The following is a 13,414-nucleotide window of genomic DNA, read 5'->3' as shown; positions in this document are numbered from 1 at the left end:
AATAACGTCGTTTTTTTCGTCTGTATTATTAGTGTGAAAGTGTTTTAATTAGCGCCTAATTAAGGAAAATATATGGGGGCCACCACTAAAGATGAATACTGTGAGATCCGGCTGGTGTAAAGTTTATTAGGTGGGCAGCGTTCATACTCATACCATGTGGATTAGTGTGAAACACAGTTATTTGACACACACAGATTGTATTCACAATGATGAAGACGACTTTTAATCTAATAAAATCTACGTAAATTAGCGCTTAATTATCATTCATGTCGATTCCTATTACGTACTGTTGATGTGTATGACAGTTTTTAATCCTAATAGAAAGGATGGCTAAGGATTTATTATCCGTTGTTTACAATTTCGTGCTTTATCACTTGATGAAAGAGATAAACACATAATTATATACGACAAATTAAACTTAAGGTTTTTCATTAGTATGACACAGTTGTGCCAGATAGGAGTGTTGTTGTGTTTAGCGATTTTATGATTTGTTCGAAAGTCAAGGCACATGCATAGTTGAGTATGTAGAAAAAGGGTGTTATGCATGGTAAGAGCAAGTAGTGGGAAGCTAAATTCTAGGAGGTAAAAAACATTACAAGTGCGAAAGCTCGTGGTCCTGATTTGAGGCGCTGACCTGATAAAGCACACTACTACTACGTCGTCCCACATTTTGTGGTTTGTTTTTCGGTTTGTGGTTTGGTTTTTGGTCTGAATTGGATAATGCTTCGCTGTTGCATTGACAACCAAGCACCAAGAGGCATGGGTGGGTTGGAAACATTGAAAAAGAGGCAATCAAAATCGAAAACGAAAGGAAGTTGTCGTTTAAGTGGTTAAGAACAATTATCCAGGAAAACTACATCGCAAACGGTACTAAGCTATCCCGTTTGGCTTTACCAATTTATGTAAATTTAGAAACGAATCATGCCTTTCTGTTTTATTGCGTTTTTTCTTACAGTATTATACAAAATATAAGCATAGGATTTTAGCTTGTCCATACAGTAAATTTTTATAAAAAAAAACAAATTAATTGTGCGGTACTAGAATAAAACCAATTCACGTGTTATATAATATGAATGTGTTATATAATATGAATGTAAATGTGTTATATAATATGAATGTACCACAATATGACCGTATTTCAATACTACAGAATAGCGTTATATAATATGAACGTACCACAATATTGCTGTATTTCAATACTACACAATAATTATTACTCGGCATTTTGCAATTAGCGGCTATTTTACGAAAGAACTATGGGCCACTCAGTCAAGGTTACCAAAATTGTAACTACTAACTATTGCCGCTGACTTTGTAACCCGACTGTCGAAAAACCAAAGTGTCATTGTATTGACTTCCAAGTTTTCAACATTGATCAGCAGCAGAGATGGGCAAAGCACATCTTTGCAATTATGCGCTAACGTTTAAGATAAGGGAGGGGCAGAAGAAATAAACAAATTAGACTCTTGATCGTGCATTGTAACTTCTGACTGAAAATTTCACATCCCTATAGGGGCTATATTTCAAAATTTTATGAGAACAAACTACGGGAACCAGTAAGTTGCTGCTCTAGCCAAGAACGATGGTAGAAAGATGAATGTAACGTTTAAACTACAAAAGTAAAAATAGAAAAAGGAGGACGAGATTAAAGAAAAAATAACAATATAAACAATGACCGAAAATGAGGCAATTACCATCCAGGATGCAGTCCACTGATACTATGTGAATAGAGTTACAACATCTTTACGGTATCCTCTCACAATTAGCAGTCTTGGCACATTTTCCACCAACAAATCCATGTACTCCATGTAGAAGTACGCCGGGTGGTTGGCCGGAGGTGGAGGTAAGCTCACAAGAACAACCGCAGCCATTCTCGAGTATCTGAGTATTGTTGAATTCAGCTTCAGAGTAGTGTAAAGAAACTTCTCCACCTGCTGTTCATCCACGACAACCGGCTTCCCGTCAGCCATCAGTGGGGTCCCCTGTTTTTCTGATGCTGCCTTCATATCAGCCATGTAATTAGCTATACGCTGCTGAGCACCAGAAAACGCGTCCACAGATTCATCTTGAGGAGACCCACTGTCCGCTTGCACATCCCACGATTTCATTGTTACAACAATCACTTCGGCATGCATCCGAAGATCATACAGAAACTTCTTTACATCAGCCTTGAGCCCCTCTGCATCGGTATCCTCTTCCGCAATGCAGAAAACCTGGATTTTACAACTCTCAAAGCTTTCCTTGGTGAGGAGGAGTTGAGAGAGTAGAAGCATGAGACCACCATCTCTCACTATCCAATACAAATCGATGGTACCATACTGCCTCTGATACTCATTGGGCCATTCGTCAAGACCCTTGACAATAACAACTGCCTTGTTTGCAACAATGCAATCATTAATTATTTCAACAAAGGTGGCTGGAATTTCCGTTAAGTTTTCACGACGCCATATTTCGGGATACCGCATCACCACAATGTTTGGCTTCAGATTTCCAAGACCCATTGTCTGGACAATGCCACGGAAACCTTCAGACATACTGGGGGCCACAACAATCTCAGCTACACCTTCACAATTCTTGTAGTCAAGGTAGGTAGCAAGCTGCTTGCATGCAGCCTTGGCATCTTCAGCACATTCACGGTAGTCACCATCTAGAATAGAAAAAAAGATGGACATTCCCCTGCCCTTCTTCTTCATACAGTTGGCAAAGTCAGCAAGTTTGGGATGGCAAGGTACATTTTCTGGCAGCTTCCCCCAAGGCCGGCAGAATATCAGGGGGATGGGATACCAATTCTTTGGGTGCACTTGGTTTGCTGCATGCATAGTGAAAAGTTATAAGAAAAGGCTAAATATGTTCGCAGAGAAGCACAAACCACAAGCATGCAATTCCTTCAAAAGAAAAATGAAGTGAAAAGGGATATTATTATCCCCCGGCCACCACAGCACACATACACTATGGGCATATTCAAGGGGAGCATTTTCAATCACTAATAAAGAGCATTATGTATTATATGGTGTAATATTTTCAGATACACGCACCTCCTAGAGATCGAAGACTGCGAAGAGCTAGTTGGAAATATGCACTCTTGAAACCATCACCCCAGTCGCCAGCCTTTCCTTTGATGCTCACATAATAATATATAAGGCTTGCCAGGGCTAGAGACACGACAGTGAATGACCAGGAGATCAAGAACATTATGACTGCGTGCAGAAAAAACACAGAAGGTTAATATAATCTTCAAATGAAATCAAACTTGAACTGCTTACACGCATGTATCAATACAACAACCCCCAGTATGGCAGTAATAGAATCATGTCACTGGCAAGTGCAATGAAATTCATCAATTCTGAAATCCTCTTCCCCAACCCAAAATAAAATCAATTTTTTTTGTAAGGCATAATTATCATTTCCCTGTAACATGTGAGTCCCATTGAAGCATCCTAAAATGCTCAAAACTCTCTTCTTTAGGATCCATCATTTAAACAATCCTAACAGTGACAAGTATATAGGATCCATCATTGTGACAACTGCAACAGTTAGGTAGGCTGAAAATCTTTAAGTAATAAAAGCAGCTTTCAATCACATTCTCCAAATATTCTTTTCAAGCACAAACTAGTACCTACATTTCAGGAGCTGACTTCTCCTACCTATTTTCACTGCCTTTCTTAACAAAATTGTCTATAGAGGGCAAAAGCACAATGTTGAAATCAAAGTACAAAATAAATACAAGAGGAAGCATACCTATACAAAGTAAGGCTCCAAGAAGAGAGAGGCTCCAGTGGTGAAATTTCCACCGCGGACGCCAGCTGGGAGCATCTAGAAGATCCAGAAGGAAGCAAGATAAGTTCACGCCCGCATAACACAGAAGGAAAAACATAGTTATAGTTGGCGTGATAAGATCCAGGTTCCCAATTACGACACACCCGATACAGAGGAGCGCGGTAAATAAGGTAGCGATGTTAGGCTCACTCCCATCTGAAACCTTGAAGTAGTTAAGAACAGGTAAAATATCATCATTGGCTATTGCTGCAAGCAGACGGGGGGCACCAGTCAGGCTTTGAAGAGCAGCACCCAAGGTTGATAGAATTATTCCAATGTAAATGAATACTGGGAAAGGCCAAGCTATTGTAGCAGTAAGTAGCCTGCACAGAAACTCCAGTTTCAGCAATGAAACCATGAAGAAAGTACATTAATTTGCTAATGCAAGATTATGTTTAAGACGTAGGTAGGCAAATAACTACCTAAACAGATACTCAAACTTTTGGAACTCAATCTGACCACAATTTATATAATACACAAAATAAGGCCCCAAACTAGCTAGAGATTGATGAGCAAAAGATGGATATAGAAAAAAATATATATATAGTTCCAAGACTTGGATTCCACATAATTGGACACAAGTGTTTCATTGATGCACACAAATGAATAACAGAGACAATGTAAAATATTACACAACATAAGGGAATTTTTGAAATAAACATAATGAGAAAGAACAAATAGAAATATATGTTAGCGCCCCAAGAGAGGCAACTATTACAATATATGCATACCTATCAGTCAAAAGCTTCTGTCTGCTAGCAAGGGCTCCAAATAATAACACAGAGACCAGATACATTGCAGTAGTTGAAAGAGTCGCAGCCAGTGTTCCAATAGGAATTGAACGCTGAGTATCTCTCAGCGACGCTGACCGATTTGAACCTGCCATAATTCCTGTCACAGCAGGGAAAAAGAGGCCGACCATTGCACTGGAAACAAAAATTAACAGCATGGTTAGAAAACAATAGAAAAAGTAATCTCCACCCTAAACCCAGAGCTAAAATGACTTCATGCTTGGGAGGAATAGCTTGTTTTTAAACATGACACACTTTTAACAATTCAGGAAATAAACAAATGCTTTCAAGTCAAAAAAAGGGGTCAGTAGCAAATGATTCTGAGTGCGTATTTACAGAAAGAGAAATGGAGAAAGGCAAGTCCAAAGAGGCAACTTGACGAATGAAAAATTCAAATGTATTTATATATATTTGAAAAAGAGAATTCATTCCAAGTAGTTAGTGAGACAGTGATCAGTTGACCTAAATCTTTTATTTTGACCATAAGAAAATAATTCTGATTCTTTTCTACTGTAACAAGGAAAAATCATATCTGAGTACCAACCTTTGCCTTAAAAAAAGGTAAACATAACAAGCTAAACAAACATGATAATAAGCCAAGCTGGAGCTTGGTTTCTAGGCTCTTGGTAAGCTTAGTCCTAGTTCGAGTATTGTAGTTCAGAACAGAGAACGGTATCATCTTATGATTGCAGCCCTGTAGCAACCAGTGGCAAATACATAGATTCGGGGTAACCAAAAAGGCAAGAGAGAGAGACTAAGATTGACAAAACCAGTCATTTGAAAATGATGTCCTCCAAAACAATAATAAGAATCCAGATATTTTCATATTTATAAGTTTAAAGAGACTGACTTTGATAAGACCAATCATTTAAAAATGATGTCCTCCAAAATAAAAATAAAATCCAGATATTTGCATATTTATAAGTTTAATTCGCACAAGCAACAAAGTTGCAATAATAATAACAAACCAGATATTCGCATATTTATAAGTTTAACTCACACCAGCAACAAAGTAACAAACTACCAAAGTTTGAAAGTTTAATGCCATGACTGACTTGAAATTCCAGGACACTTTTCCATCAGGATCAGGAATTCCAGCGTTATTGGTCTTCTGATAATCTGAGTTCCAGTTTTCTTTGAAGGAGTGCAAACTCAAGCCCGTGACTCCATCTGTAACAAACGATACAAGAAATATTATCCATTTAAACCCACCGAAAACAAGCCAACAAGTATAAAAGGCAAATATTTGGTTGGAACAAAAATTAACAAAGTCAGGTTGCTATATTGCTATTGTTGACTTGACCTGGTCTGCACACCTATGCAAAAGTCAGCTAATCTTCAAGAAACTGGTCCAGACATGCAGCCTTTAACCACTAGTCAAATGAAGAAAAAATAATACAACAGTACCCAACTAGATCCAAGCATCAACCTTTAGAGATAGTCCTTTTAGTGTAATTCTTCTTGAATGGGGTAGTGCTGTGTTGATTATTGACTGTAGTTGAGGTTGTCATACTGACTTACTTGTATTTTGTTTTTTTTTTGTTTTTTTTCTCTTTTTCTTTTTTGAATAGAAATGATTGTATTGATAATCAAGAGGACAAGCTGTCCTCAACTAAACAACAAGAGCAAACACTACTTAATCAAAAGCAGGAAACTAGAAACAAGAAGAAAACCACTGAAGCTACACCACCCTAAAAAAGGCTAGAAAAAGCATCTAAGTAAACTTATCTTAAGACAGCTCTCATATCTCTCAAGATAATAGGATAATGGTAATCCTTAAAATGTTCGGTGACAGAAGCCCAAAGAGAGGCCCAAAATTTTACTCTATTCCAGAGTTCTTCATAAGTCACTCCATCATACTCTTGAAAAATTCTGCCATTGCGTTTCACTCATAAATTCCAGAACATAGCATGAACAAGACAGTCCCATAAAGTTTAAGCTCTCTTCCCCCTTCCCAAAACCGTCAGTTTAATACTAAGAAGCTGAAGACAGCCCTTAGGGATTACCCAGGTAACTCCAAGTTCACTTAACAATTTCCACCATTTTGTTCTATTTTTTATTCATAAAGTTTGTGTTTTAGTATGGTGGTTGTTATTATTATTCTAAATAGATATTATTCCTAGCATTCTAGTAGTAATACTAACAATAACAACAACAATAAGAATATAGACACCTGTCACAGGCAGAACACGGGGATATAGCTCACCATTTATTTCCATGATGTGCATTACGTAACTAGTAGAACTACTTCTCAATTTAGTTAAAGGCCAAAGAGAGATAACAAAGATTAGAACACACTGAAATTTTTCTTGGGCTTACAGAAAGGCCACAGGAGCTCTCAGACAACAAGCTGACAGCACCACAACACAGCATTACAGTACGTATGTAATCAATCACACATATTATTACCTCAAAATTGCATACATCATTATCTTAGGAAAATTACATAGAACAGCACATATATATATATATATATATACATATATATATTGATAATTGCCATTTCCTGAAAGAAAGTTATAAAGAACTTCACTAACCTACAGGGTAATTCTTCCTCGCCAAAGCAATCCCGATATATATGCAGAACAGTGAGAGTAAAACAGGTATGAGGAAAGCAGGTGCAACCCGATTGATCATTTTCACACCACCAAACACAATAAAGCATAAAATAATAGTCACAACTATCCCATAGATTTGCAGGTCATGTGAACTCGGACTTTGTATTGCAACTGACGTTCCATTAACTCTTGTGGTCTCTGTATTGACAACATGAAAAAAGAATAAGAAATTACATGCACTCAATTTAAATATTACAAAATTTTCTTTGTTCTTTTTAACATGAATATTCTTTGGTTATTAATACCAATTCCCATTAAGAAAAAAAAAGTTATATTGTTCAATCACATGTAAATTCCCACAACGCACACAAATGCATAGATTCACTAAACACATCTCCAAGAACCAGTAAACCACACACAAGAGGAGAGAAATGGGATCAGATGATGCATATGTGTGCATGTGGTGTGTTTGTCTGTTTTGAGAGGGGAAATTGGTCAGAGTAACACAAAGTTAGCTTTCAGCAAAAAGATTAAAACTATAAAAATAAAAATTAGCTATAGAGGCTGAGAAAGCATATAAACATACTTTACTCAAATTGTTGGCCATCCACTTCTGTTTGGATTCTTTTAATATTTAAGGTTTAAATTTCATTTATAAAAAAACCATGCAATCCACAACTGGAATGAAATTTTTCTTATTGTTGTGGATACTGGTATAAAAATTCATAGAAAACACAGAAGGGAAATAAGAGAAGACGGAAAAGAAGTCCATAAGAGCAAAACTTAGTACAAAAGCTCACAAGCAGTAAGATTAAATAAGCTCAGAGCTCAAGCCAATCACAGTGAATGATACTAAAACACATATCTCTAAAATTCATAGACAAAGATGCCCATAGAAAAGCTTTCATCCTGTCCCAAACAAAATCCACCTCCTCTATCCTATTGTCAAAAATTCTTCTACACCTTCAACCAAGCACTCCAAATAGAATCCACAATATCAAAGACTAATAGCCTCTTGCTTGCCCTACCCCAAAAATTTCTCAGACAACAAAGAGTAACAATGTCTATTATAAACCCACACCAAATTTGCGAAGTGAAATAGAAATGTAACAAATATTTCACCATTATCACTCACATCGCATCTTTACAAAACATGCACAGCTATAAAGATAATGAAGCAAGATACCAAATTCTATTAATAAAAATATAATGAGTACAAAGAAGGGGACAAAATATCCGCAGAAAATAGAGCTCAATTTCTAACAATCCCAGGGATAAGATGTTACAAGCACTGGAACTTTCCCTAAAAACAGGTATTGATTTACCATCTGCCATCAACCATGCAAGAATTTCTATTTTAGCCATCTTTATATTATTGAGAACTGGAAAAATGCTACATTACCTCTAAAAATCCCAGCAGCTGGCACAGCTTTCAAGAATGTTTCAACAGCTCCCAAGACATAACTAGACAACAAGAACATGAAAGCCTAAGTTCAGTACTCAATAGCCATCAGCATCATACATAAAGCAATCCAAATTAAAGAAAATTTATGCTAGTCCCAACTCTCTCTGCCTCATGGACCTCAACTATACATATCACTATGTCATCGCAATTAAGTTAACAGTGTACACTCACAGAGATCCAGCAACAGCATTTCCTAGAAAGAAACATAATCCAATGCTAACTCCAACTTCTGGACCAAGGGCACGACCAATTAGATAGTACGGTCCACCACCCTAGAAGTAAAGTGAAACAAAAAAGAATTCATTATCTCTTCTTTCACAAATCTATCTGATGAAAAATAAAGCAATTACTAAAACACAGTATCAGAGTACTCAAAAATAATAACCATAACTCAATATGCATTACCCGATAATGTGAATATAACACAGTTCATTAACATCTTGAGCAGTTGCACTATAATCTGTAGAATAATATACCAAGAAACGATTCTTTGAAAGTAGGAATAATTGTTGTAATTAAATCCAAATTTTAGCAATACAAAATGGTATATCCCATTACATCATAATCCAGTTGAGTCAACTAAAATGATTGCTTTGTTATTTTATGACAAGCTGGGGGTATTCTTATAATCTTCTCTATCTAATTTCTCATGAGTCTTATCATATAAATAATGTGTACCTTCATAGCACCATTGGTTGCAATTGCACTCAATGATATTGCAGTCAGGAAAGTACACAAGCCACAGAATGAAACCAAGAATAGTGACTCAGCTATACCAGCCATACCAACAATCCTGCCATTTTTATATATTAAGAAAGGATATCAGCAACTCTTACAAAAAAATTTAAAAAGACGAAAAGGAAGGATATCTGTAAGAACATGATTGGTCTAGAAGGAAGGCAACATCATGAATTTAATCATTTCTAAAACTCTATAGTAGGCGTAATAGAACTGAGAAATTGCATGCCAAACAAATCTGATCATTATTACTTAATTTTTAGTATCTTTTCTAGAAAGAGGGACAAACATGCAGGACAGAAAACTGTTTTTACAGCTTTTGCAGGACAGAAAAGTATTTTTACATGCAGCCAAAGCAAGAAAACCCCACTTCCGAAAAAATCTGGTGCCGTAGTGGGTGCCAATAGGGCTTGTAAATCACAAGAGCAGTTGTGCCTTGATATCTGATGTGCGTCACTAGCATATATGACAACTGAGACCATTCCAACTCCCAATTCACATACACGTACATTATGGAGGTTCTCTATCACTAAACAGTTAATAACAACTTCCTTCAAGCTCAATCGGATCTACATCAGTCCATCACTTTTCCACGGCCACTTCATATCAAACTTTTAACAAGCTTTGAAATGAACACAGAAAGTTATTCCTTTTTCCGGAAACTAAGACAATTCCACCAGAATAGCACTAGGGTGTTTCCAAAGCAAAACAGAAGTGCACCAAAATATAATTTTGATAGCACATCTATACATGATATATTTAGAAAATTTTATTGCAATTCAAAAGAAATTTCAGCTGCACTGCACCCTTCATACACAAGATCAGCATCTAACATCCAAATCTACCTCAAATATATAATTGTTCATGCATCTTGCAAACAAATTGAAATATAATACAAAAGTTGCATATGAATTACCAAGAAAATCGAATATAGTAGATGATTCCTAGTATATTTTGCAAGCATGGGACGAATACACCCATCAGTGTTCCCAATTTGAGACCAGTAGGCTGCATGGTAAATACCCATCAATAGATACAGAGAAGGATCAGAAATTGAAGAAAGTGCAGTTTTAAATTTCAAGAAATCAGAACAATTTGAAATATAATTTATGAAATTACCCACTTTAAAGCTATAAAATAATGGTTTTTATGTGAAACGAGACTTTTATTAGACCAACTAATATGAAATGATAACACAAAGTTAAGGGGGATGACCATATGACAACAGGTAGCCATGCATCTAAGCCAGCACCCTTAAGGTTTCTTAATCCACACCTTATTTAAAAATTAATGCTCAAACAAGCAACAAGACAAGGGAGGAACTTATGCAAGAGAGCAGGATTGTCAACTTACCTTCGGTCGCCCCTGGGTGATAGAAATATTTTCACCATCTCTAGGACTAGATGGTGCTGCACTTTGCTCATCTGTCATACTGGAGCAGCAAAAAACAAATCAATACCAGCCAGTCGGAAAAAAAAAAAAAAATTGATACCAAACATTAGTGAATGACTTTCGTATTAAGAAAATTCTCCAAAATCAAACATACTGGGAGAAAAAGTGCCAAAAATTCTCTCATCTTTACACCCTTAATCAGAAAGAGATTAGATAGGCAACACAGATTATATATTAAGGAGAGTTGATGCACTCGTTTGCCGAATGACATTAATATTATTTTATTTTATTTTGGTTTCTTGAGTTCGTTTGTTTTTCCCATTCTTAAACGATCTCACAACAGAACATACCTCTTAAGACCAAGAATGTTGACGAGAGAATCAAAACCAAACAGTTCCAATTTGGATTCTCTCTGGGGCCCATTGGCTTCCACATGAGTAGGAGGGTGCCCTTCTTTTGCATCAGAACCCATGTTTTCCTGGGTGCCCACTTTTATTCTCCTGCCATGGTACGCCAATAGACATAACAAATATTATAAGCAAGAATAAATAAACTTATATATGTTAGCTTTTTTCTAACAGATAGGTATAAAATAAACCAAAATTACCTGAAAATGAATATCAATTTACAAGTCTTTTTATAGCTAACAAAAAAATATTGATACGGAAAACTCGGATTTTTAATTTCAAGGCATTATTATGAAACCCACGAAGAAGGAAAAACACTTCATGGATTAATGATCAGCCAAACCAAGTATTATTTCCAATGTTTTCTTGTATTTTGAACAGCATCATGTGTATAGAGATAGAGAATATATTCCTCTGAACCAATAGGAAGAGATGTATAAATGAAAAATGCATGTGCACCCCTTTAACATTTTTTTTTTTTTTGGTAGGAAACATGATTTTCATTATAAGAGAAAGAAAGAATGCTACTAAAAAGGATGGACAAGATGTTCATCAAAATAAACGCTTCAGTCAGCTCATACAAAAATGAGATTGCATTCAACTCAAAACTCCTCCCAATTTAGATGAAAGGAATAGCCATGAAATGCTTTGACAAAGATGACCAAAGGGAAATCTAAAATCTAATTTATTCTCCCATGGTCCTCCACCTGAAGATCAAATGACCTCTTATTTATTTCCAACCAAACAATCTACATAGAAACCAACACCCCACAATGCCAAATGATAATCAGCTTTCTTTGGCCCCAGTACCCAAGTAACTTCCACCAGCAAGGAACATCAATTCCTACAGTAAAGTAAGCCACCCTTAACAGTTACAACAGCCTAACCAAAATTTGCGTTCTAAATGGAGAATACAAAGAATAGGATGAGCACTCTCCTAATCCGCTTTGCACAAAAGCACCACTGTAGAGATATAAACAGACATAGACTCATATAAATCAACTTCCTTTTTGAAGCAAGTATTGACTTTTCACGAGCCACCAACCAAGCAAAAACTTGCACTTAACGGGTACACCAACCTTTTGAATCATCTTAATGACCCAAAACCTTGATCAGTATGCAGTAGCATTTTTCTATAAATATATGAAGGAATTACATCAAAATTCCCTAAAGCATGACCCAAGTAAGATCTTTTATCGAACCGACCCAATATTGCTACAGGACAACAAATCTGAGAATTCGCAATCATTCAAGTTCATTCGAAAGTTTCAATTCTGAGAAATGACTCAAGAAGATGATGATTAGTATTGCATGCCACTTGGAACTAACTTACGTGATCAGTACATACATGTCACTTGGGCAGAGCCTTAGTTAAAATTGTTTTCAGAATCCAAGAATCTAAGATTTCTCATTACTTAAACAGCTGAATTCACTTAACACCATTTTTTTTTAATATTGCACTTGTGGGTTTAACTCATTTTCCACAAGAATTCACAGAACGCTTAATTCATTCTTAAACACCATTCAAAATCCTCCATTTCTCACACACATATATATGTAGAGAGCGAGAGAGAGAGAGAGAGAGAGAGAGAGAGAGAGAGAGAGAGAGAGGGAATGGTGATAGTGGAAAGCATACTTGAGGGAAGCTTGGTGAACAGGAAGAGCAGACGAAGAAGAAGAAGAAGAGGAAGGATCCATGGATGACATCTCGAGCACGGCGCGATCGTCGTCGACAACCGGGCGATACTTGCGACCGCTCTTGCCATGGAACTCGTCTTCTCCACCAGCTTCAACGTCGGCATTGTCCATTTCTCTCCTTTTCCTCCTGTTTGGGTTTGGATCGATCTGATAGGAAAACTATCCAATTCTTATCGAATTGGATTTGGATCCGTGCGCCTCAAAGATCTGGGCAGGAAAGAAAAGGCTTGAATTATATATCTTTCTAGAAATTAAGAATAGTATTATTCAAGAAAAACGCAAAGGAAAAGAGGCGTCTTTGAATTGAAGAAAACTGGAGACCAAATCGGGTTTTCGTTTTGAGTTGAGCCCAAATGAGAAAAGGAGGAGAAAAGAAACGAGCAAGGACGACGTCAAATTTTTGACAGCACAACACGCGCCTTTTAAACGATGGCTTCTGTAAATGCTCTTGTTGGATTTTAACCTTATTTGTTTTCTGTTTCTTCTTTTTTCTTTCTTTTTTTTCTTTTTTCTTTTAAGGCATTTTCGTTTTATGTTAGTTAATGTCAT

The 13,414-nt window shown here is 36.5% G+C and overlaps 1 protein-coding gene across 1 annotated transcript; it reads right to left on the bottom strand.

Annotated features, from left to right (window-relative positions):
• Window positions 1-1,645: 1,645 nt before the first annotated feature.
• Window positions 1,646-13,259, bottom strand: CCC1 (cation-chloride co-transporter 1). Its single transcript, XM_008227338.2, has 13 exons — window positions 12,804-13,259; window positions 11,111-11,260; window positions 10,722-10,800; window positions 10,285-10,376; window positions 9,309-9,423; window positions 8,802-8,902; window positions 8,568-8,629; window positions 7,145-7,363; window positions 5,663-5,777; window positions 4,548-4,742; window positions 3,739-4,139; window positions 3,036-3,197; window positions 1,646-2,809 (listed from the first exon to the last, which is right to left on the bottom strand). The coding sequence occupies exons 1-13, from the start codon at window positions 12,974-12,976 to the stop codon at window positions 1,719-1,721; spliced, it is 2,955 nt and encodes a 984-aa protein (XP_008225560.1). The 5' UTR covers window positions 12,977-13,259; the 3' UTR covers window positions 1,646-1,718.
• Window positions 13,260-13,414: the final 155 nt, after the last annotated feature.

The sequence above is a fragment of the Prunus mume genome, linkage group LG3, assembly GCF_029339155.1.
Source record: "Prunus mume cultivar Tortuosa linkage group LG3, ASM2933915v1, whole genome shotgun sequence".
Taxonomy (NCBI): Eukaryota; Viridiplantae; Streptophyta; class Magnoliopsida; order Rosales; family Rosaceae; genus Prunus; species Prunus mume.
Note: the sequence above shows the minus strand (reverse complement) of the source record. Positions and strands in the feature narration are given on the sequence as shown.

Coding starts and splice junctions, on each gene's coding strand:
- CCC1 (XM_008227338.2), bottom strand. CDS start 12,976: ATGGACAATGCCGACGTTGAAGCTGGTGGAGAAGACGAGTTCCATGGC. Junction 10,801..11,110: donor AACATTCTTGGTCTTAAGAG/GTATGTTCTGTT, acceptor TTGCTGCTCCAG/TATGACAGATGAGCAAAGTG. Junction 5,778..7,144: donor GAGGAAGAATTACCCTGTAG/GTTAGTGAAGTT, acceptor CGTTTGTTACAG/ATGGAGTCACGGGCTTGAGT.